Genomic DNA, 22,262 nt, shown 5'->3' with positions numbered 1-22,262 from the left:
AATGTGCAATTTATCAGCATATACCATGCTGGTGTAAATGATCCAGTGCAATATATAGAAGAGAGGCAAGTATTAGGAGAATTAGAAGTGAAAGAAATAGAGGTTCATCAGCTGTTGGTTCTGTTAGATGTAAATCAGGCTGTGGGAATGGATGACATATCACCACGTAGTCTTAAGGAATGTGCACCACAGTTGGCTATGCCCTTGTCCTGGTTATTTAATGAAAGTCTTACAGTGGGTAGGGTTCCTAACGAGTGGAAAGAATGCAAAATAGTACCTCTCCAAAAGCATGGTTCTAAGACAAGTCTCCAACTATAGTCCAGTCTGTATAACTGCAGTTGTGGTCAATGTGTTGGAGAGATTGGTAAGGAATAGAATTCAGAATTGGGTTGATGGACATAACATTCTTTATGATGGTCAGCATGGATTTGTGAAGGGTAGTTACTGTTTTAGAAATGACTTGCATTTTATGATAAGGTGACAAGTGCATTAGATAAGGGAGAATCATATACAGTGATATTCTTAGACTTTGCAAAAGCATTTGATAGATTACCACTTGATAAGTTGGTGTACAAGCTGCAGAGGATGGGAATAAATAGTATATTGGTTAGATGGGTCAGAGATTGGCTCTCTCTGTATGATACCAGCAGGTTGTGTATGATAGAGCAGTGTCTTAAGGAGTGTAACCAGTGGTGTGCCGCAGGATTCTATTCTTGGGCCCTTGCTATTTAATTTGTTTGTAAACGATATATCATGTGGACTGACTGGGGGTCTTCAATTATTTGCTGATGGGTTAATTACCTTCAGGAAGATTTGAATAGACTTTTTACTTGAACAAAAAAGCAGGGTTGTAGTTTTAATATCAATAAGTGCAAGGTGTTGCATTTTGGAGTGCAGAAATATAAGGCTGTGTACTATATCAATGGTGCTGTGCTGCAGGAAGTAGATGAGATTAGAGATTTGGGAGTGATGGTTGACAGTAGACTGAAGTTTAACTTCCCTACCGGCCAATGTGGATGAAATAGTGACACCGAATAACTTATCCATGTTATTCAATGGGTTTTAGAGCTTCGTATCCAGATTTAGCTCGATGTCTATAGATGTCGTGGCCGGTTGGTGGGGGATTAAAGGACATATTGTTAGTGTTGTAAAGGCTGCACATCATAGTGCTGCTATGATAAGAAGTACTCTAACGTGTAAGGATAAGGAAGTGGTTGAGTCACTGTATAAGGTACTGGTCAGACCACACTTGTGCTCAGATCTGGTCACCTGGTTTTCATTGTGATGTGGAGACATTGGACAAGGTCCAGAGGCGAGTGACTAAGATAATCTCAGGACTTTTGAATGCTTGCTATGGAGAGAGGTTGAAGAGATGTAGATTTCAGAGTTTGGTAGATAGGGGGAAGAGAGGTGATATGATAAAGACATTTAAGTTAGTGAGAGTATTTTATCAGATTAATCCAGAGGGGATTACAAAAAGAGTAGAAGGTGATAGGGGAAGAACCAGAGGTCTTTCCTGGAAGTTATGTAAAAGTGTGGTGAAGAGGGGTGTGAGGAGTAGATTTTTTTACATGTAGAATTGAATGGAACGCATTACCAGAATGTGTTGTTAATGGAAGGAGTGTTTAAGGATTTTAAGATTCTATACAATAAATATGTTGCCAGTTGAATGAACCTTCCACAATGAGTCTGTTGACTCCATTAATAATTTTTAGTTTCAATTTTTTGGTGTAGTTTTTTTTAATAGCTTCTAGTACATTTTGATGTTTTCCTGATATTTATCTTTTACCGAAGCTTTTCTGTGGCTTTTGTTTAGCTACTTTTTCACATTGCTTTCCTTTCCTACATTTTTCTCTGTATTCTCATCTGCCAAGTTACTGGATTTTTTATATGCTTTCTTCTTTTCCGGTTCACTATTTTGAAATTTGTTCACATAACTCTACTTGAAATTGCCTGCCAATTAAAAAGTTTGTCTTCATGTTTGTGTTGAATGTTATTGCTACTCTTTCCTTTCCTTGATCAGTGTTGTTGCCTGAAGATAACATCCTATATTTATTAATTAGCAGGATCCCACCTGTTTTTGTCTTCTTTGTCTCATTAGCATATGGGCTCAATTATATAATATTAGTAATATTTTAAATTACACAAGAAATTAATAAATACTAAACAGGTAATAAATAAACATGCACACAGGTAATAAATAAACATGCACACAGGAAAGCACATCCATTTTTCTCTAGTGATATATTACTTTACATTATAGAGTTCTTAGTATTCTATTTATTTATTTATTCTTAAAGCAGCTACAGGTCAATGTCCAGACCAGAAAGCCAATCCATGGCCTCATCCGTCACCGTGTGGATGTCCTGGAGGCCACCACCATGAAATTGGTGCCTTGGACAGTCATTCACAATATGAGTGATTGTCTGGGCCACAGGGGAACAGTCACAATAAGGGTGGTCTGGTAGTTTCCATTTATGTAGTAGGTAGCCCAGGCTGTGGATCACAGAAGGATCTTCAACCAGGAAAGATTGTTGGACCATTGTTCTCTCCACATGTCAGGTATTGATGGTTAGGCAGCTAAAGAGAGTTCGTCCATGGACCAGAAAGGGTTTTGTGGTTTTAGGTGAATACTAGGTGGATTTATGAGTCTGGTCGAGGCTTATCTTCTCCGTATATTTGGTGTAGCAATGTTAGAAAAGACAGGCAGCCAGGGGAGAGGGGTGCTTCTCAGTGTCCCACTAATTGCGCACATGGTAGAGTTTAGCTGGGTGTCTATAATGTTAATGTGCACACTTCTTTCCCAGACAGGGGCACAGTATTCTGCTGCAGAGAATGTGAGGGGCTAGTGCAGACTACCTTAAGACATCAGCACCATAATCCCAGGTTGTTTCAGCAAGCTGTTAGATATTATTTCTCATTTTAACTTTGTTGAGCAGGTTGGTGATGTGCCTTTTATAGGTTAGGCTTCTGTCCAGGCTCACTTCAAGGTATTTAGGATGAGGCTTATGTTCTACTATTTTGTCACAGAAAGAGAGGTTGAGGTGTCAATTTGCCTCTGCATTGTTCAGGTGGAATGCTATGGACACAGTTTTTATTGGGTTTGGCTTCAGGTACCACTACTTAAAGTGCACCTCAGGATGTTTAGGTCTGTGTTCAAGGTTGTTTCCAGGTTGGCAAAGGAGGTAGACTGGTGTAGGATAGCGAGATCATCGGCATATACATATTTGCTTGAACTGGTATGTGGTAAGTCAGAGACATGTAGATGTTAAATAGTAAAGGGGATAACATAGAGCCCTGCGGAAGACCATTGTCGTGGAGGAATCTGGGCCTGCTCTTTTTTCTGCCAATATGGACCAGGATCTTTCTGTTGGAGAGAATGGATTCAAAAAGCTGGAAAGTTGTTTTGCACCTTATGATATTGCTTAGCTTTAGGAGGAGGCGAGGCCCTGATCAGACTCTCATAAGCTGATGTTAGATAGATGAAAGTGACTCCAGATTTACATTTCTTCTGGAAACCTGCTTCAGTCTGTGTTGTCAGAGCCAGGACCTGATCACAGCAACTTCTTCCTGGCCTGAAGCCAGCTTGTTCAGTCGGGAGTGCTCTTTTGATGAGTGGTGAAATTCTTTTAAGGAGAATTCATTCAAAGAGCTTAAAGGTGGGGTAAAACAAAGAGATAGGTCATAGATTTTTGACATTATTTGGATCTTACCCTGTTTGGGCACAGCAATTATTTTGGCTTCCCGCCACAGTTTCGGTAGTTTTCCAGTTGCTATAATATTTGAGAAAAGGGCAGCCAGCCATGTTTGACCTCGTTTGCCAAGATGTTTTAGAAACTCAGGGAGGATACCATCCACTCCTGCAGCTTTGCCATTCTTGGTGAGTTTTAAGGCTTCCTGCACCTCTTCAAGGGGAAACTGGCTGTACAAGTTCAGGAAGCCCCCCACCTAATTTTTTCAGGAGTGACCAGCTTTTCTGGCTAAATTTGGTGAAGTCAAGTTCATGGATGGTTGAGATTGATCTTTCCTTCCTGTTTTTGTCAAGCATTGCTATGAACTCCTTAGCAATAGTTGGGTCTTGAGTATTTTCATATTTGGCTAAAAGTTCCTTGGTATCCCTACTCCAGCATGGGATGTATTGTTTTCTGTAGCCTTTTTGATTTGGCTGCAGTTTTGATTAGTTTGACAAATCTGGGATAGCAATTAGGAGTGGGTGGTATTGCTGTAATGATTTGCTCAGTTTGCTTTTCAAATATATTCCAGTTGGATCTGCGAAGGTTCCATCTAGCGATTGGTGTTCCACTGATGATTGGGATTGATGTAACTGTCTCTATTAGTATTCTATTAACTTTCATTTAATCAAAGGTTGTTAATGTTTTGTTAAGTAGCATTAACTTGATGGAACAAATTGTATATCAATTTGAATATTGTAATATCAAATATATGATTTTATGGTGTTTGGCAATATTTGAATAGGTACCTGCTGGTCTTTTCATTCCTAGTATGGCCATGGGTGCCATAATGGGCAGAATGATTGGAATTGGAATGGAGCAGTTGGCATAGTAAGTCTTAAGATTTTAATTTGTTTTTATTTCATCGAAACTTGCATGATTTAAAAGGACCATCAAATATAATTTTTATGCAGATCTTTAAATCAAAAAGCACAAGTACATTGTTTCATATATCTAATTCTGATTGGCTTGCATTTCTAGCCTTTTAGTATGCTAGTGAAAGATACACCCTTATTCTCCCCCCCCACCTCCTCATACCCACACCTTGCTTTCTTAGAATCCAAATTTCAGAAAGCAGTATTGATTATTGTATTTTAAATTGTAGTGGTTTAGGATATGGCCAGCTGTGGATAATGCTATACATTATGTCTGTTAATTGCACATGTTCTTCTAGACCAATTTACTTGCTATTAAAAACCTGAGTTCTGGAAGGTAAAAAAATCCTTCCACCTCTGTATGAAATCATCTAATTTACCTTTGGTTGTATACAAGATGTAGGCATCTGCATGCCAAATGTAATTTGTATTATTTATGAACCTATAAATTAGCATTTATATGAATATTGTGCCTTTGATAACTACTTTATTCTGTTTTCATATAGAGATTTTATATAGAAGCTAAGGACTTCATATCACTTGCCTTAGTATGTAAGCACCTTTTGTCTACTTGTACGAGGGCTGTTCAATAAGTAATAAGACTAATTTTACTATCACGAAACCACTCATCACAATATTAATTTCTGTGGAATAAAGAAATGTTGCTGTCTGTATTAACAAAAGAGTTGATAGATGTCATATACGGGCTGATGTGCCAGAGTGTCATGTGACTAAACGCAACCTTGTTTCGGCGTGCCTACTAGCCACGACCAGTCGTCGAAATGGAAGCATTCTTGGAACAGCGTTATGCAATTAAATTTTGTGTGCATTTGCAAAAATCGGCATTGGACACTTTCAACATGATACGCGAAGCTTTCCATGATGAAGCAATGTCAAGGGCAAGTGTTTTTCGCTGGCATAAAACTTTTAAGGAAGGAAGGCAAAATGTGGAAGATCTTGAACGTGAGGGAAGACCTTCAACGTCCATCACAGAGACAGTGATCAACACAGCAGCGATTATCATCGAGGAGGATCGCAGAATTACAGTACAGCAGTTGCATGTTGTCCTGAATATTTCTGTGGGAAGTGTTCACTCAATCATGGCTGAACATTTGGGACTGAAACGTGTTTACGCCCGATGGATTCCCAAACTCTTGACACCGACGCAAATGCAGCATCGAGTGGATGTGTGCACAGAATGGAACAAGAAAGCGACAACTTCTTAAGTTATTGTTAAGTTAATTTAGTGATGCAGCCAAGCAGATGAAGCTTGGTTGTATCACTATGACTCTACAATGAACAACGCAGTAAATGGAAGCATCCGTCTTTGCCTACCCCCAAGAAAGCAAAAACTGTAAAATCGGCTGGTAAAGTTATGACCATAATGTTTTTTGACTATGAAGGCATTGTTTACCAACACGCTGTAGAGCCTGTGAATACTGTAAAGGGCTCATACTATGCAGATGTTTTACGGACAATGGTACAGCACGTCAAAAGGAAGCGTCCATTGCTGAAGAATGGCTTCTTATTGCACCACGATAATGCAAGGCCGCATATTGCTGGTGGTGTAGTGGACGTCTTGCAGAAGAACAACATAGATATCCTACCACACCCTCCATACAGTCCTGATCTCGCACCGTGCGATTTCTAGCTGTTTCCTCAGCTCAAGAAACCACTAAGAGAGGCCGCCATTTCGAAAGCAACAAAGCATGTGTAAAAGCTGCAGAGGCGGTTTTGAAGGAATTCTCAAAAAACGGACTTTCACTTGTGTTTAAGAAGTGGACGCAACATTGGGACAAATGCATCGCGTCTCACGGTAGTTACTTCGAAAAAGACCTTGTAAATGATGATGATTAAAGGTAATCTGTTTTCTGTATAAATATAGTCTTATAACTTATTGAACAGCCTACGTATAGGAGTTATAGGTGACTTCTGCATTACTTCAACCTTGGTATCTCTCCTGGGTCTGGCTCCCACTGAAGAGACCCTCGATAGAGGTTGAAACCGGTCTGGGTAGTGGCCCTTCCCATTATGGATTGCATTATAAACACCTGTAAGGGATGTACTTTGCATTGTGGGATACATACTAAGGCAAGTGATATGAAGTCATTAGCCTCTGTACATAAGTAGCTCAGACGTGAATATATTTCAAGTGCAAAACTTTGTTTTACTTACTTGGGAAAAAGATTAAAACCAAGTATAAAATTTCTTGGTATTGTTAACGTATTTTACAACCAAAGTAAAAAACTTTCGAACAGTTGCATATTTTATTGATTTCTTCATGTATATTATTTCTGGGAAAACTCCCACGTTCCCCCTCTTAATAAACTATTATAATTACAGCTATGTTGCCTGCTTCAGTTTAGGAGTGCCCCTGTTTAGATGTCATTGGCTATTTACTCACGGATTCTTAGGGCATTGTAGATGTAAATGTACCAAAAGGTATATGTAGCATAAGGAAGAGAAATTTACACATGCCTTTTTCTGGGTGTTGCAGCTTTTCTTTTTTCTGCAATGTCGAAAAACTACTGAATGTGTGTGTGTGGGGGGGGGGGGGCAATTTGGGAGAATTAAATTAGAAAAACCCGGGTTTTTTTTCAGTAATATATATATAAACATATATATTATATTATATAGGGTGGGGAAAAGGTGAAAGGGTTGATTTTTTATATAGGGAGGGGGGAAGGGGGTTGATGGGGGTGCGGTCCGTTTCGACTATTCTTGGTTGTCATCTGAACATATTGGGAAAGTGGATGCTATGTCAGGTCGGGTAGGTGCTTTTGAAGTGTTTGTGTTATCGCCTATTGGTCAGGGTTGTGACCTCAATTTTATGTTGTGAAGCTTCCAAACCTCGGAGATTATGTAGGGAATGTGTACGTCACATTTTATGGCTATTGTTTCTATCATACACCCAAAACACATACAAAGCCTATAAATACATCTTCAAACATACTGACTACAAACTGGTATTCACCACAAACCAAAAACTGGCAAATCTCCTAAAATCCACCAAACCTCGCACACAGAAAGAAATATTTGAACATCACAATGTAGTCTATAAATTTCCCTGCCAAAAAGACTGTGATATCACCTACACAGGTTCCACCATCAGGTCTTTATGGGCAAGACTACAAGAACACTTCCGTGAGTGTAACATCCCTATTCCAGAACGTTTAAACACTAAAAAACGTAGCATCAAAAAGAAAAATCGACTACAAAGCACAGGAAAAACAGAAATAGCTGTTCATGCCCTTGAACAAAAACATACCCTGTAGATCGACAAGGCCATCATAGTAGACAGACAAGACAACGAAACAATGCTTGGAATATCGAAACAATAGCCATAAAATGTGACGCGAACTCTATCAATGTACACAGGCCTTACATAATCTATGAGGTTTGGAAGCTTCACAACATAAAATTGAGGTCACAACCCCGACCAATAGGCGATAACACAAACACTTCAAAAGCAGAAGCACCTACCCGACCTGACATAGCATCCACTTTCCCAGTGTGTTCAGATGACAACCAAGAATAGTTGAAACGGACTGCACCCCGTCAACCCCCTTTTCCCCTTCCCCCCCCCTATAAAAAAATCAACCCTTTCACCTTTTCCCCACCCTATATAATATAATATATATGTTTATATATATATTACTGAAAAAAACCTGGGTTTTTCTAATTTAATTCTCCCAAATTGCCTACCCCCCCTACACACTCAATAGTTTTTCGACATCGCAGAAAGAAGAAAATCCGCAACACCCAGAAAAAGGTATCTGTAAATTTCTCTTCCTTATGCTACATATACTTTTTGGTACATTTACATCTACAATGCCCTAAGAATCCGTGAGTAAATAGCCAAAAAAAAAAAAAAAAAAAAATCAGCTAACGCCTTTTTATTCCCGTATACGGGAGTAGGCGAGGCCATTTAGCTCTATCTAACTTTTGGAGACTGAGTGGGCACTCAGTCTCCAAAAGTCTCCAATCTGCACTGGTACCCAATCAGAGACAGATGGCCCAAGGCTATCACTAATTAAGCAGTATGCAGTGAAGAGAGATGGCTCAAATGTGCTGCCATCTCGTGGTCCCTAACCCTAACACAATATATTTAATGTCTGAAAAATAATGTGGGTTCTACGGTCGATTTTCTTGAGTTTACAGGACGAAAAACTCGAGTTTCCGGGAGGAAAAACCCGCTTGCCCGTGCCAGAGATCGACTAACTCGGGAACCGGCCGAAAAAAGGCTTAGAAAAATTTTCTCTAGTCGCCGACTAGACTCAAAACCAAGTCTTCCTTCGTGCGGCCAAGTACGGTGGTGTGTAAACGCCACATCCACTGAGCTACACAGGCTCGTAAATAGCCAATGACATCTAAACAGGGGCACTCCTAAACTGAAGCAGGCAACATAGCCATAATTATAATAATGATTTCTTCATGATTTGTCCAAGGTTTGGTCATAATCTGATGAGTATAAGTAGAGGTATCAGGAAGTAGAATTGAAAATTTGAACATATAATCAGTTATATTCAAGATAACAGTTGAATTGTCTTTATCAGCGTTGAGTACTATAATATCTTTCTTTGTCTTTAAATTTGAAAGTGCTCTTTTTTCTAAGAACTGATAAGCAGACGAGAAGATGACAGAAGGATCCCGGTCTTCAATCTAATGTCATTTGCAACAAGTTGAGGTAGAAAGTAAAGGGTCTTTTCTGGTTGCAAATAATATCTATTTTAGGAATGGGCTCAGGCATGACCCCAAAATTGAACCCCTCCTTTAAAATGCTAGCTTCTGCTGATGTCAAGTTATGATTAGAAATGTTAACTCTTGATTTGAAAATTTTCTTGTACATATGTGTTAAATTTTTTGATTTGTCTGGTTTTGGAGGTTAGATAAGTTTTGTTATAAGTAGCATTGATTATATTATCTAAATGAGACCATAGGTCAGCATCAATGTAGTTAGATAGAGTAGTCTGTGAAGAACATTACTATAGGAAGTCTAAACACTTTTACTTCTTAATGATCTGCCTAAGGCAAAAGATCTGATCTGATCTCTGGTACCTCTTTCCTGACATCTGCCTATTTTTCAGTCATCTGAGCTTTGACTTTTGGCTTCAATCCTATTTAGAATAATCTTTAATAGAATCTTGTTTGCATGAAAGATTAAACTAATGGTTTTATAGGTCTTGCAGCCTTCATATCTTCCTTCTTATGCATCAGTATGAATACTGACTTCTGTTTTTCTGTTAATTCCTCTCCTTGATATCATTAAGTTTGGGCTTAAACTTGTGCTTAAGGCCATGAACTAACCAAAACATATTTTTGTGCCTCCTTCACATTTCTTAGTATAAAATTTATCCTTATCCACCCGAAGTATGTATGTTTTAATTCCATCCTCCTCTTGATCAGATCCCTTTTTGAATCTGATATCCATCAGTCTTTTTGTTTTTTAATTGGACCTAGTTGTTTCCTATCTACATCATGTACTACAACCTTGACTCCCTTCTAGAACTTTTCAGGTGTGTTCTGCTCATCAGTCTCCAAAAGAGCATACAACCTTAAGTTTCTTCTGTGTTAGTGGGAGTGCTGACTTGGAAAGTTTTAGAGTCTATCTTGCATTAGCTCTTATAAGTTGACTGTGCCACTTGTGCTCCAGGACAAGTGCACTTGTCTTCTACCAGTGGAATGCCAGGATGTAATAAGTCTGGTGTCTTGACCTATCACTGTTTATGTTTTCTGTAAGCAAGTATTAGTGATAACTAATCTGCTAACATGGACAAATTCCAGTGATCACACCTAACTGTTGTACTCTTTCCCATTCTTGTATTGAAGTCTTCTAGGATGATCAGAACCTCTCTCTCTTCCTGGCAGGCAGTCCAAAACAGTCCATAGAGTTTCATAAACTCCTTACTCTCATCATCAGGCATGGACAAATTCCAGTGATCACACCTAACTGTTGTACTCTTTCCCATTCTTGTATTGAAGTCTTCTAGGATGATCAGAACCTCTCTCTCTTCCTGGCAGGCAGTCCAAAACAGTCCATAGAGTTTCATAAACTCCTTACTCTCATCATCAGGCATATCTCTGTATGGTGCATAAATCACCACAGTTGACACATTGATAAGATGAACCTTATGTCTATATGTCTATATATATATAGACTACAACATATATATATATATATATATATATATATACACACACAGGGTGTCCCAAAATTCACGCAAGAAGTAATTTTGATAGAAAACATAGGTTTTTAATTAAAAATTGTAATTTCTTATTGATTCATAAAGTATACAGTATAGGGTTATGCATGGAATAGCATATCGGGTAAATAGCCTCCACGGCTTTGCTGGCACATATGCACTCTTTTGTCAGAAGTTTCCATGACCGTTTTGCATAAATGTGGCTGAATTTCGTTGATACAGCGCTCAATTTCCTCCTTCAAGGCGTGGGTGGTCGTGGGCTTGTTGGCATAAACCACAGACTTCAAAAAAAAAACCAAAGAAAAAAGTCGAATGCCGTTAAGTCACATGATCTGTGTGGCTGATTCTGATCACCAAAACGGGAAATTACACGACCAGGAAATGACTCATGCAGTAATTGAATTGTTTCTCGGGCTGTATGGCATGTAGCACTGTCTTGTTGAAACCATACGTCGTCCACATCCATATCTTGCAATTTAGGCACAAAAAAACTGGATTATCATGTCACGATAGTGAGCACCATTAACTGTTGTTGCCTTACCAGCCGCATTTTCGAAGATGAATGGACCGATGATGCCTCCAGCCCAAAATCTGCACCAAACAGTGACGCATTGTGGATGCATTTGTTTCTCAACAATTACTCGTGGATTTTCTGAACCCCAAATGTAACAATTTTGTCGATTAACGAAGCCATCAAGATGAAAATGAGCCTCATCGCTGGAGATGATTTTGTTCGAAAAATAAGCATCCACTTGTTGTTCCATAATCCATTCAACGAACTCTCTTCGCTGTGTGGGGTCAGTAGGCTTCAGTTCTTGAGTCAGTTGAACTTTGTAAGCATAAAGATGCAAATCTTTCATGAGAATACGCTGTAGAGAGCTTCTTGAAATGCCCAATTCAAGACCACGGTGCCGAATTGATGTTCCTGGACTCTCAGCAACACTCATGAACTGCTTCGATGTTTTCTGTTGAACGACTTTTTGAAGGACACCCAGAGTGTATAAGATCACTAATTGATCCAGTTTCCTTGAATTTTTTAATTAATCTTTTCACAGTTGATGAAGTTAAATCACTATTTTGACCATATTTTGTATGAAAATTGCGAACTGTAGCTGCCAAACCTTCATTATTTTTAAAATATTGCTCAACAATGAAAATGCATTGTTCTTTCGTGTAGCGCTCCATTTTTAATAACCCTGAACTGTCAGCTGTCACGCTGTCTTTTTTTACTTGTTGGCAACACTTTACCGCACAAATGGCACTAAATTTAAATCTTGCGGACACCCTTTATATATATACAACAGAAACTACAATATATATATATATATATATATATATATATATATATATATATATATATCTGTAATTGATGGCTTACTCAAAAAGGAATCATGCCTGACCTTTCCTCAGGACACAGCTGACCAGTGATATTTTAAATCTTTTCCCCAATGGAAAAGATTTAAAACATCTTCTTTTCTCTAAGGTTAATCTTGTGTCTTTCTTCTATGTTCCTCATTTCTCGGTAACACTGATTTACCTGAATCTGTGTTATCTACTGGAGACTGTGTTATATTTCTTGAATGGGACATGCTGCCTAAGTGTTGAACACAGCTCTGATTATTCTGTGTGACAGCTGATGTAACATAAAATTCATTATATCATAAAATCATGTTAAGATTTTGGAGGAAAGTCACTGAAGAAGTGACAGCATTGCAGAGAGCCATTTCTACAGAGTGGGTGAAATATTGATCCCATTGGCTTATGGCTTCTTATTCTTTATTTAGAGAAACTCTTTTGTAGTTTCCCTGTGCTATCTGGGGGGATCTGCCTGGTATCAGTGCGTTCTTTCCGAGGTGAAGGTAGTTCTGCATAATGTTTAAATACAGCCTTTGGGAGTAATGATGTGGGAAATACTGCAGAAATTTATTAATATTTCATATTAAAACCAGAAAATAAAAGGATGAAATTACATTTTTTTTTCCCCTTTTTGTATTATACAGTAATTTCATATTTGGCATTGTATTGTGTCATTTAAAAAAAAAAAAAATCAAAATTGATGTTTGTTTTTGACACTCCTGTTGACAGAAGCTAAATCAAATTTATATTGTGAATCAACGGTAAAGACAGATGAAAACAACAAAAAATGTTTGACTTATTTTTTTTTTCTTGTTTTGTATACAAGTAAGAAAAAAAAAAACATTTAATGGTTGGGGACGATAAGGTAAGGCGAACCAGCATACAATAGCATACATAATATTGACTGCGACAATTTTACAATGTGCACTGTTGTTTAAGGCTAAAAAATCCCAATATTCTATAACCAAGAAAATATGATCTTCTATTAAAGAGTGTTAAATCTGGGAAGAAATTGTAGTTGAGGTCAATAAATAATGGGAATGATGGGGAAAGAACAAAAAACGGCAGGAAACAATGGACATGATGAAACAAAGAATATATGGAAAATTATCATTGTTGGATTAATAATTTTCTACCATATTTGGAAATCAAGGAATTGGTAGGAACCATACAATGCACACCAAATGACCATATGAAAAAGTGCAAATGCAAATAATAATGGTAGACATAAGAAAGCAGAGAACTAGAAGGGACAAAATTTGAACAAAAAATAGAATGAAACTCAAGGATTAAGCAATTAAGAATTAAATTTTGAAATTGAGAGTTTATTTTTCACTTGGTTAGACTATAATAAGTTTAGTTTAATCCTTTATCCAAGTGTGAGCAAACAAAGTTTGCACCTGAAAGTATCTTCAGGACTGGGGTAAGGTAGTGCAACACCAGCAACTCATTGCAAAGGTGGAGAAAGCTCTCTCATCACTCCTATCTCAGTATCTCCCATAATGCAAAGCACATCTCATTGCGGATATGTGTAATGCTATGCATTAAGGCAAGGGCCACTACCCATACCGGTTTCGACCTTTATTGAGGTCTTGTCAGTGGGAGCCAGGCCCAATAGTGGAGATACAAAGGCAGAAGCAATGAGAGGTCATCCTAACCTATAGGAGTTGCCAAAGGGTGTGCAACCTTATTATTAAATTACTCCGGATTCAGAGAAAGATGTTGAGAGTTTATTTTTCACTTGGTTAGACTATAATAAGTTTAGTTTAATCCTTTATCCAAGTGTGAGCAAACAAAGTGTTGCACTACCTTACCCCAGTCCTGAAGATACTTTCAGGCACAAACTTTAGTCCTAGACCATCCACATAATACCTATCATCTCACCTTGAATACATTCACTGAAAGAGCACTTACAATAAACTCTAGCAACCCATTCTACTCATTCTCAGCTCTCCAACTGAAAAATTTAGTTCTTAGATCCCTTAATAATCAGACACGTTCAGTTTTCAAGGATAATTCCTTGTTCTACCTCTCTAGTCAAGTGCCAAAAAATTTCCTCTATATCCATCCTATAAAATCCCTACAGTAGCTTAAATGTTTCTACCATATGCTTCTCTTTTCTGCCTATCATCCAACTTCTACAATTATCAGAATTAAGTCTATCCTTGTGCACACAGACAACTCATCATCTTGGTTATCCACCTCTGAATCATCTCCACCATTCCTCATCCCCAAGAACCCAGGTGACCAGACCTGTGCACAATAATCCAAATGTGACCATATCAAAGCTTTATAAAAGTAGAATGAGAACTTCCTTATCTCTGTATATTAGTATGTTTTTCAGTAATAGGTAATCCTTGGCTTCTTTTGCCGATTTCAATTTCCCTATCCATAAACACCTCCAAATCCTTAGGTTAAAAAATATGTAAGTAATAATCTTCTTCAGTCTCTTTCCATCCACTTCCATGTATAGGTCTCCTTTCATAAATCTCCAGTTATTTCTGTCCTTAGCTAATGTCCACCATCTCGTGTCAAACCATTGTAGATCATCCCTTCATCTTGCTATCTGGAAACTGTTCCTTCTCTTTCCATCTCATGGTATCCATTCAGTGTTTAATTTTGTTCATCTTTCATCTATTAATATGGCCAACTCACCTCCATTTAAATTCTTTACAATATTTCACAATATCCTCTACATCATCTCTCTAATTCTATTCCTTTTTGTCATATTGAACATTCTTCTCTTCAAGGCTCTTTGGGACATATGCAACCCATCTTCCTGTTTTTTCGTTGCTGCCTCTTGCTTCCATATGTTATCACTGGAATAATGCACATGTTAAATGGATTTTTGTTTTAAATACACAGATAAATATTGTAACAGAAATTTTATGCAGCCTAGATGCTTTATTTTGTAGTGTGATTCTTCTGTTTATTTATTTTTTATCTTGTTTTTTCCTTCTTTTTTTTCTTGAAGCTAAGTAATTGGCTTAGGTAGATATTGTCATCCACAATTTCATTTGGATGATCTGCAAAAAAATGCCATGACCTCTGTCAAGGTCATGTAGCATTTTTTTTTTAGTTTTTTTTTTTTTTTATTAACAGAACAATGTTATCTGTTTTCTTTATGGTTTACTATATATTCAACTTTTGTTGTGGATTTTTTCCCATTCCAATCTTTTTCTCTCAATGTTTATTTTTATCCTTGCTCTCACTTGCCTACAATCGCTATCATAGTTAAACTGATCTTCTAATATTTCCATGTTAGAAGATAATGTAATCAAATTTCATTAAAAACTTCTCGATTTGGTGATCTTCAGGTCATCTTTTGTTTATTTCATTTCTTATAAAAAGTATTATCTATATACAATCCACAGGCTCAGCAAATTCAAGTCTTTGTCCTCTGTTGTTTCTTGCTTACTTTACAGTTAGTCTCCCATTATAATTTTCCAAGGACATATGTTATGGTTGTTGTTAGAGACATCCTCATAAAAATTGTCAGTTTCTTCATCTGAATGACTTGGTATAGGAATATTTTTCTTTCTTTTATGGTTACACAGTGATCAGCATTCATATTTCTGAATTTAGGGACACAAAACACACGTGTTGAAATTATTATTTTACTTATTATTAATAAAATAATACTTTGTTATTTTAAGTATTATTTTATTAATAATAAGTAAAATAATCATTTCAACACGTGTGTTTTGTGTCCCTAAATTCAGAAATATGAATGGTATAGGAATATATTTGTATTACACACAAATCAAATTTCATATTAATTTTCGACCTGAGAGATGTAATTCTTTGGGAGATTGGTTTAAGTTCAAAGATGTTACTTTCCCATCATTTATGAACTATAATTCCTCCTTGACCATAATTTCCCTCAGCATCATGTAAATATACTTGCTTGTTTCAGTAACTTTTTCTTCTTTTCTAGTTTCAGAAAAGGAAGTTTTTTTTCACTTGGTTATAAAGTATATTATATTTTACAAAAAAAAAAATCTTGTTTAAATTGTCACCCAAGTGTAAGCAGAGTTTGCATGTGAAGTATCTTCACAACTAGTCTACTTTTTTAATGAGGCTTTGGGCTTCATATCAGCCGCCTTAGTATTCTGTATTGCAAACCACACTTCCTTGTGAGGTGTATGTTGCTATACATTATGAGAAGTGTCATTACCCAGACCAGTTTTGACTTTTATTGAGGTCTCTTTTCATTATGAAATATTAAGGCAGTTGATGTGAAGTCAGCAGGCTCTGTTTACAAGTAAATTAATTATAAAGATATTTCAGACTTTTTGTTTATATTGGGATAAGGAGAAAAACAAGAATGTAATTTCTTGTCAGATATAATATATCAGTTTCAGAAAGTCTAAGTATATTCCACCCTATTTTTTCTGGTGCCTTATACAACTCTTTATTTCTTCCCCTTTCAAACTTCTGACAGTGTAAGTACAAATATTCAGTTTTCTTGTCATTGTGTTTTTCATAGATACATTATCCAGAAAGGACCTGACATCGTGGTTTGGATTAACAGTCCTCGGTTATTGTTAACTCCAGTTCTTTAAGGGGAATATTTGGTCACTCCTCCCACACTTACCTTGGGATTCAGCCTACTAGTTAAGGCAAATACCTGGAGAGGAGGCAAATTCCCACTGCATAAGGGGATCTGCCTCCTTTTAATATAGTATTAAAAAAAAAAAAAAATCATTCCTAGCCCTTGACTACTTTAATAGAATTTGGAGAAAGGAGCAAGAAGAAAACAAAGAAAGAAAGAAAACACACAATAGATAGAATATTTAGGCTTAGAGTTTTTTTTTTTAATGGTGTAAAGACATCAAAGGTCATACTGTGCAAGGACACAGGTTACAGCAGTATATAGGGTAATTGGTTAGTAGGACAATCACAAACATCGATGCTCTTGGCAGGATTCGAACCTGCAGCCTCTTGGCTGGAGAGCAATATGCTAACCACTTGACTAACCAGGCTGACCTCAGGTGTGGATTTAAGCTCTTCTTTAGGTTAATGGATTGGAAACAGTACATTTACGTAACTTCTACTCAGCTATTGCAGTAAATACAAAGGTGAAATACTTTTTTTTTTGAATCAGCAGATTTACAAATTCATTAAAATCTAAATAAATATAATTTTGTGAAACTTCCTGAGATTTCAGAAACAGTAATTCTGAGACCCTCTTCCCCCTAACAACCAAGACTAGCTACCAGCAGCTATAGAAGGCACTCCTTTCAATGTGTGATTTTTATTCCCTTAAACTTAATGATGATCACTTTATAGAAAATATAATAGATGTATGATACATGAAGTAAAGCATGGTCCAGCATCAAGTACCTTGAGTTTGTCATTCCCTTATAACTAAAGTGAGTACTGGAAGTAGCCAGCTTTAGAATATTGTTCATGCATTTGATTAGTGGTGCACACAGAATCTTCCTAAGAATACTTAATTGTATATCAAAGGGGGCAGTCCATCTGATAGGTGGCCCTTACCCTTTCTTTCTCTGGCCACCAACATTCTTCTGTGCTTTTGTCTAATCATGTAAGAACTAGAGCAGTCACTGGTCAACATCTGTACAGACCTCATACTCTTCCTTCATTACGTCTGCCTCTGTTCTTTGGAACAGTCTTCCCCTCCAAACAAGTGGCAGAACAGTGATTTCACAGTAAGCAATGAAATTCATCTCCCACCTAAAGACAATCACAAAACATCCATGCTCACTGCAGGCTTTGAACCCACGACCTGTTGATTTGGAGAATGGTATGTTAACCATGTGGCCAACCAAGCCATCAAAGACAAAAGACATGTATTCCAGTTTACAGTGACATTTATTCTAATGGGGAGAGGAAAAAAAAGAAGAAGAAAAAAAAACTAGCCTTGAAGCATGCAGGGTCTTCAGTACTCATCTGTTGCTTAAAATGCAATCGCATTTTTATTTGCATGTCTTTCACATTGATTTCATATAACGAGGATGTCAACTAATTTAAATTGAGACTGTTGCTTATCAAATATTACAGTTTATTCTAGTTTCTTGTCAAAAAAGTACTTCAGCATGAATGTGCATTATTACAAATTACCTTTCACCTAATATGACTTAATTCCAAATTCATGTTCCATCTTCATTTGTTCAGTAACCATCAAGCAAGTATTTATTTCTGTAGTTTACTTTAAGAAGTTGGCTTTTCAATTCAGTGTCCACTCTTAAGATTGCATATTGATCAAGTTAAAACTGTAATTAATTTTTTGCATTCCTTTTAGGATATATGATTGTTTTTAAAATGTTAGTGTTGTGCTTCTTGTGGATGTTCAGTGTAAATTATTATGGATTTTTGTACTTTTCATAATTACCACTTGTTGGTGAAATCATCAGTAAGCCCAAAACAGATTTTGTAAGAGCCAAATGGAGGGGGGGGGTGCTTCTGACTGAAATGGCACTTCAGCTTTCTGGTTTATATATATATATATATATATATATATATATATCCCGAGTTCCGGACTGGTAGGCCGGTTCTCCTTGAATTTTGAAGGCTCGAAATCCCCCCCCGAGTTCCGGACTGGTAGGCCGGTTCTCCTTGAATTCTGATGACTCGAATTTTGAAAAGTCGAAATTTGTATCCCCGTGGCACCTACAGTGCCCAATCCCCCGAGTTCCAGACTGGTAGGCCTGTTCTCCTTTAATTTTGAAGACTCGACACTGAGGGTAGCCCTGAGTTTCAAAATGTTTCAAATAACTTGACAAAAAACGTGACATAAAAATGTTACAAAAAAGCCTTATCATTTTATATTATAGAGTAGATATATTGTAAAATAGAGTTAATGATAATATAATGATTTTTAATTAATTTTTTATTAATATAATATAATTGAATGATTTAATAGCCGTTTGGTGTGACCTCTGCTCTTTCTTGTTTCCATCACTTTGTCTCATACTTCTACATTGTACCATGGTAACATCATCTAAAAATAAGGTGGACTTCTTGGCATCAGCCAATCTCTTCCTGCTATACCACAAGAAGCTCTCATTGTGCTGTTCTAATCTTTTGCCAGAAGGACATCAGAAAAATCCTCAAATAGTCGATACTAATATGTTCCTTGCTAGATACTATCCCTCTAGGCATACTAAAAACTTGTAGCCATCCTGGTTTATTTATACAAGCAGCTATACTCATCTGCCGAGTATAAATATCAACAGATAGATACTATCCCTCTAGGCATACTAAAAACTTGTAGCCATCCTGGTTTATTTATACAAGCAGCTATACTCATCTGCCGAGTATAAATATCAACAGTATGAAAGCAAGCATTTACCAGCTGTCCTTTAACAAGAGAGAGAGAGATAAAAGTCAACCATCAAACTGTTGTTCCATTTTCTCTCACCTCAGTATTTTTGAAAATAATGGAGGAGGACATTAAGAGCTGACTTCTTCATCATCTGGAGGACCATCAATATATTACTGATCACCAGTATGAGTTCTGCAGCAGATATCCATGTCAACCTTATCTTACTTTGGACATAAGTTATGGTATTTTGGTCACTCTTGATATTTCTGAGGTATTTGATTAAGTTTTCTCACCATGCTTCTGTCTTATAGTCTCTCTCTTCTGCTCTTTGTGATTTGATTGCTAGTTTCCTCTTATGAAAAATCCTACCACCTCTGTATGAATCATATAGAGGTGGTAGGATTTTTCCTATCTGAAACTTTGGTTTTTTTGTTCCACAAAATAGGCAAATCAGCCAGAAGCATACATGCAGTTAGCACACATTAAATACGCAGGCTTCGTAGCCTTAATTGCTTCAATTGTGATACCAAACAACAATTCACTCATTTCATTAGAATTCTCACTAAACTCGTATCCTTTCTGTATTTTTTTTGATGACAGTATTTATTTGTCAAACCTTGTAGTACACAATCGCTTCAAGCTTCAAGATCTTTCATAACAGTGCCTTGAACTATGACCTCCTTGGTATTTGCCAGTAGGCCAAGGACACCCTTGTGAACCTCACTGCTTACAAAATATGTCCTGTCCTATTATTTGCAAGAAAGATCTCACTTCACTTCTTCTTACTTTTATTAATATTCTGATATATTTTAAATTAAGACCAATTTTTATCTTCGTGGGTTGACTTTCACAGCTGGACCTGTTCTGGTATAAACACATCACATTGGTAGCTGCCTAATCTTTAAAAAAAATAAAATATTAAATAAATAAATAAAAATCTTATTTCATTCAAAAGAATAGTTAAATCCTGCCAACTCCCTTATACTTTACAAATCCATCCAACCTTAGAATACATTTGGAGGTGGTGGTGGTGGTGGTGCATGAAATTCTCTCTAAGAATATTCAGTTGTATCCAGACAAGGTCAATCCACTTAATAGGTGGGCCTACTGTCAGAGGTGCCCTCAGTTCAGTTTGTTTCTATATTATTTTCTGTTTCTGTATTGTCTCTTTTATAGATATTTTCATCGAACATTGCTCTACAGAACTTGCCACCACTATTCCTCTGCTTTCCTCTAATCGTGTGAGAACATCAGAAGCTGCTGGCCAACATCCATACAGCTCAGCTTCAAGCTTATTGAACTGAATCAACTTTGTGTCCTCTTCTTTCTTTCTGTTTACTTTATTTCTTTGAAACGGCCTTCCCCCACACTTTATTCCCCAGTGAATACAATTCTAGTTCTTCATGAAATATTAACAGATTACTTCTTTTTTCCTAATCATTTGCTCACTATTGTTGGATTATTAGTTTCGTGACCTCTTGTCTATGGGGATTGATATACAAAAAAAGATAATTTAACCTCTTTTTTTTTTTTTTTTCAATTTTTTTTTTTATATTGTATCTGTAATGTACAGAATTAATGAACATTCTTCTATCTTGTAGACAGACTGAGGTTGACAAACATTTATTCATAACCCACCAGAAATTTGGGAAAGTCATGTTATGATCAATACAACTGTAATATATGTTTTTATAGCATTAGAGGACACCTGATTAGGATTTCATATCTTTTTATCAGTTACAGTTTGAATTTTTCACTTACTCATTGTTGCATGTAAACTGTAACAGCTAGTTGTCTTTTGAGGGTGCTGGTTTGAAATCCAGTGAAATATAAGTTAGTCAATAAACTTTTTTTTATGATTTAGCATTTTTGTTCTGTAATACCATTAAAAATTTATGAACAATGAACATTCTGCTAATTTAGTACCTTAATATATTATTTGAAAAGCGACATATTTATTTTAGTTCTATATATTATGGCTTAAAGTGAATGGAATTTTGGTGTTAAAATAACATTTTATCACTCTAAATTCCTACTAACAGAATTTCATTATAAAACAGCTGTGTGGATTCATGTGCATTTGCTGAAAAAGAAATTTTGGTTCACCTGTCATTTGTGACAGAATGAGCTTTATCAGCAATTTTGAGGCAAAGCTGGTGATGACTTATATGTTTTTTTTTTCTGTTAAAAAATAAGCAAACCAGCCACGTATATAGTCTGTTGCACCTAATGCACAATTGTAAAATGATCTCACTAAATTTAAAATCACAGGATGATGAAAGAACACCGATAGCCAAATTTTATCTCTGTTGTTCCTTGCATATCAGAAATATAAGTTTAATATAATTTTTAATATTATTATAAGGATTTTTTTTTTTTTTTTTTTTTTTTTTTCGAAAGTAAAAATTATTTTTAAGTTGATGGTTGAGAAATAATTTTTGTTTCAGCCATTATCCAACATTATGGGTGTTTCAAAGGGCTCCTATTACTGGTGAAAAGTACATGACTCCTGGACTTTATGCTATGGTTGGAGCTGCAGCTTGTCTCGGAGGAGTTACACGGATGACAGGTTTGTTTAAATCAAGTAGTAATTATGAAGAAATTTACAGAATGAGTCTTCAGTTGGTAGATCATATTTTCTTAGGTTGACAAACTTTGACCAGAAAATATGGATTTTTATTTATTTCATTAATAACAAATAGTTACACTAAAATTTAAAAATGCAATAAATTTATTCAAGTGATAACATTATAGACTAACCACTTTATTATTATATTATCGGATCTCAGTTATGATTATTACCACA

At 36.4% G+C, this 22,262-nt stretch overlaps 1 protein-coding gene across 3 annotated transcripts in view; it reads left to right on the top strand.

Annotated features, from left to right (window-relative positions):
* LOC150105778 (H(+)/Cl(-) exchange transporter 4-like) overlaps positions 1-22,262 on the top strand; it is a 425,804-nt gene that overhangs the window by 313,577 nt on the left and 89,965 nt on the right. For all 3 annotated transcript variants that reach the window (XM_090394346.1, XM_090394347.1, XM_090394345.1), the window contains 2 exons: positions 4,477-4,562; positions 21,904-22,025. In XM_090394346.1, coding sequence (XP_090250472.1) covers positions 4,477-4,562; positions 21,904-22,025 — 208 coding nt within the window. The remainder of the gene's footprint in view (positions 1-4,476; positions 4,563-21,903; positions 22,026-22,262) is intronic.

This window comes from Typopeltis vanoorti, chromosome 6, assembly GCF_054136105.1.
Source record: "Typopeltis vanoorti isolate ZY-2024b chromosome 6, IOZ_Tvanoo_1.0, whole genome shotgun sequence".
NCBI lineage: Eukaryota > Metazoa > Arthropoda > Arachnida > Uropygi > Thelyphonidae > Typopeltis > Typopeltis vanoorti.
Note: the sequence above shows the minus strand (reverse complement) of the source record. Positions and strands in the feature narration are given on the sequence as shown.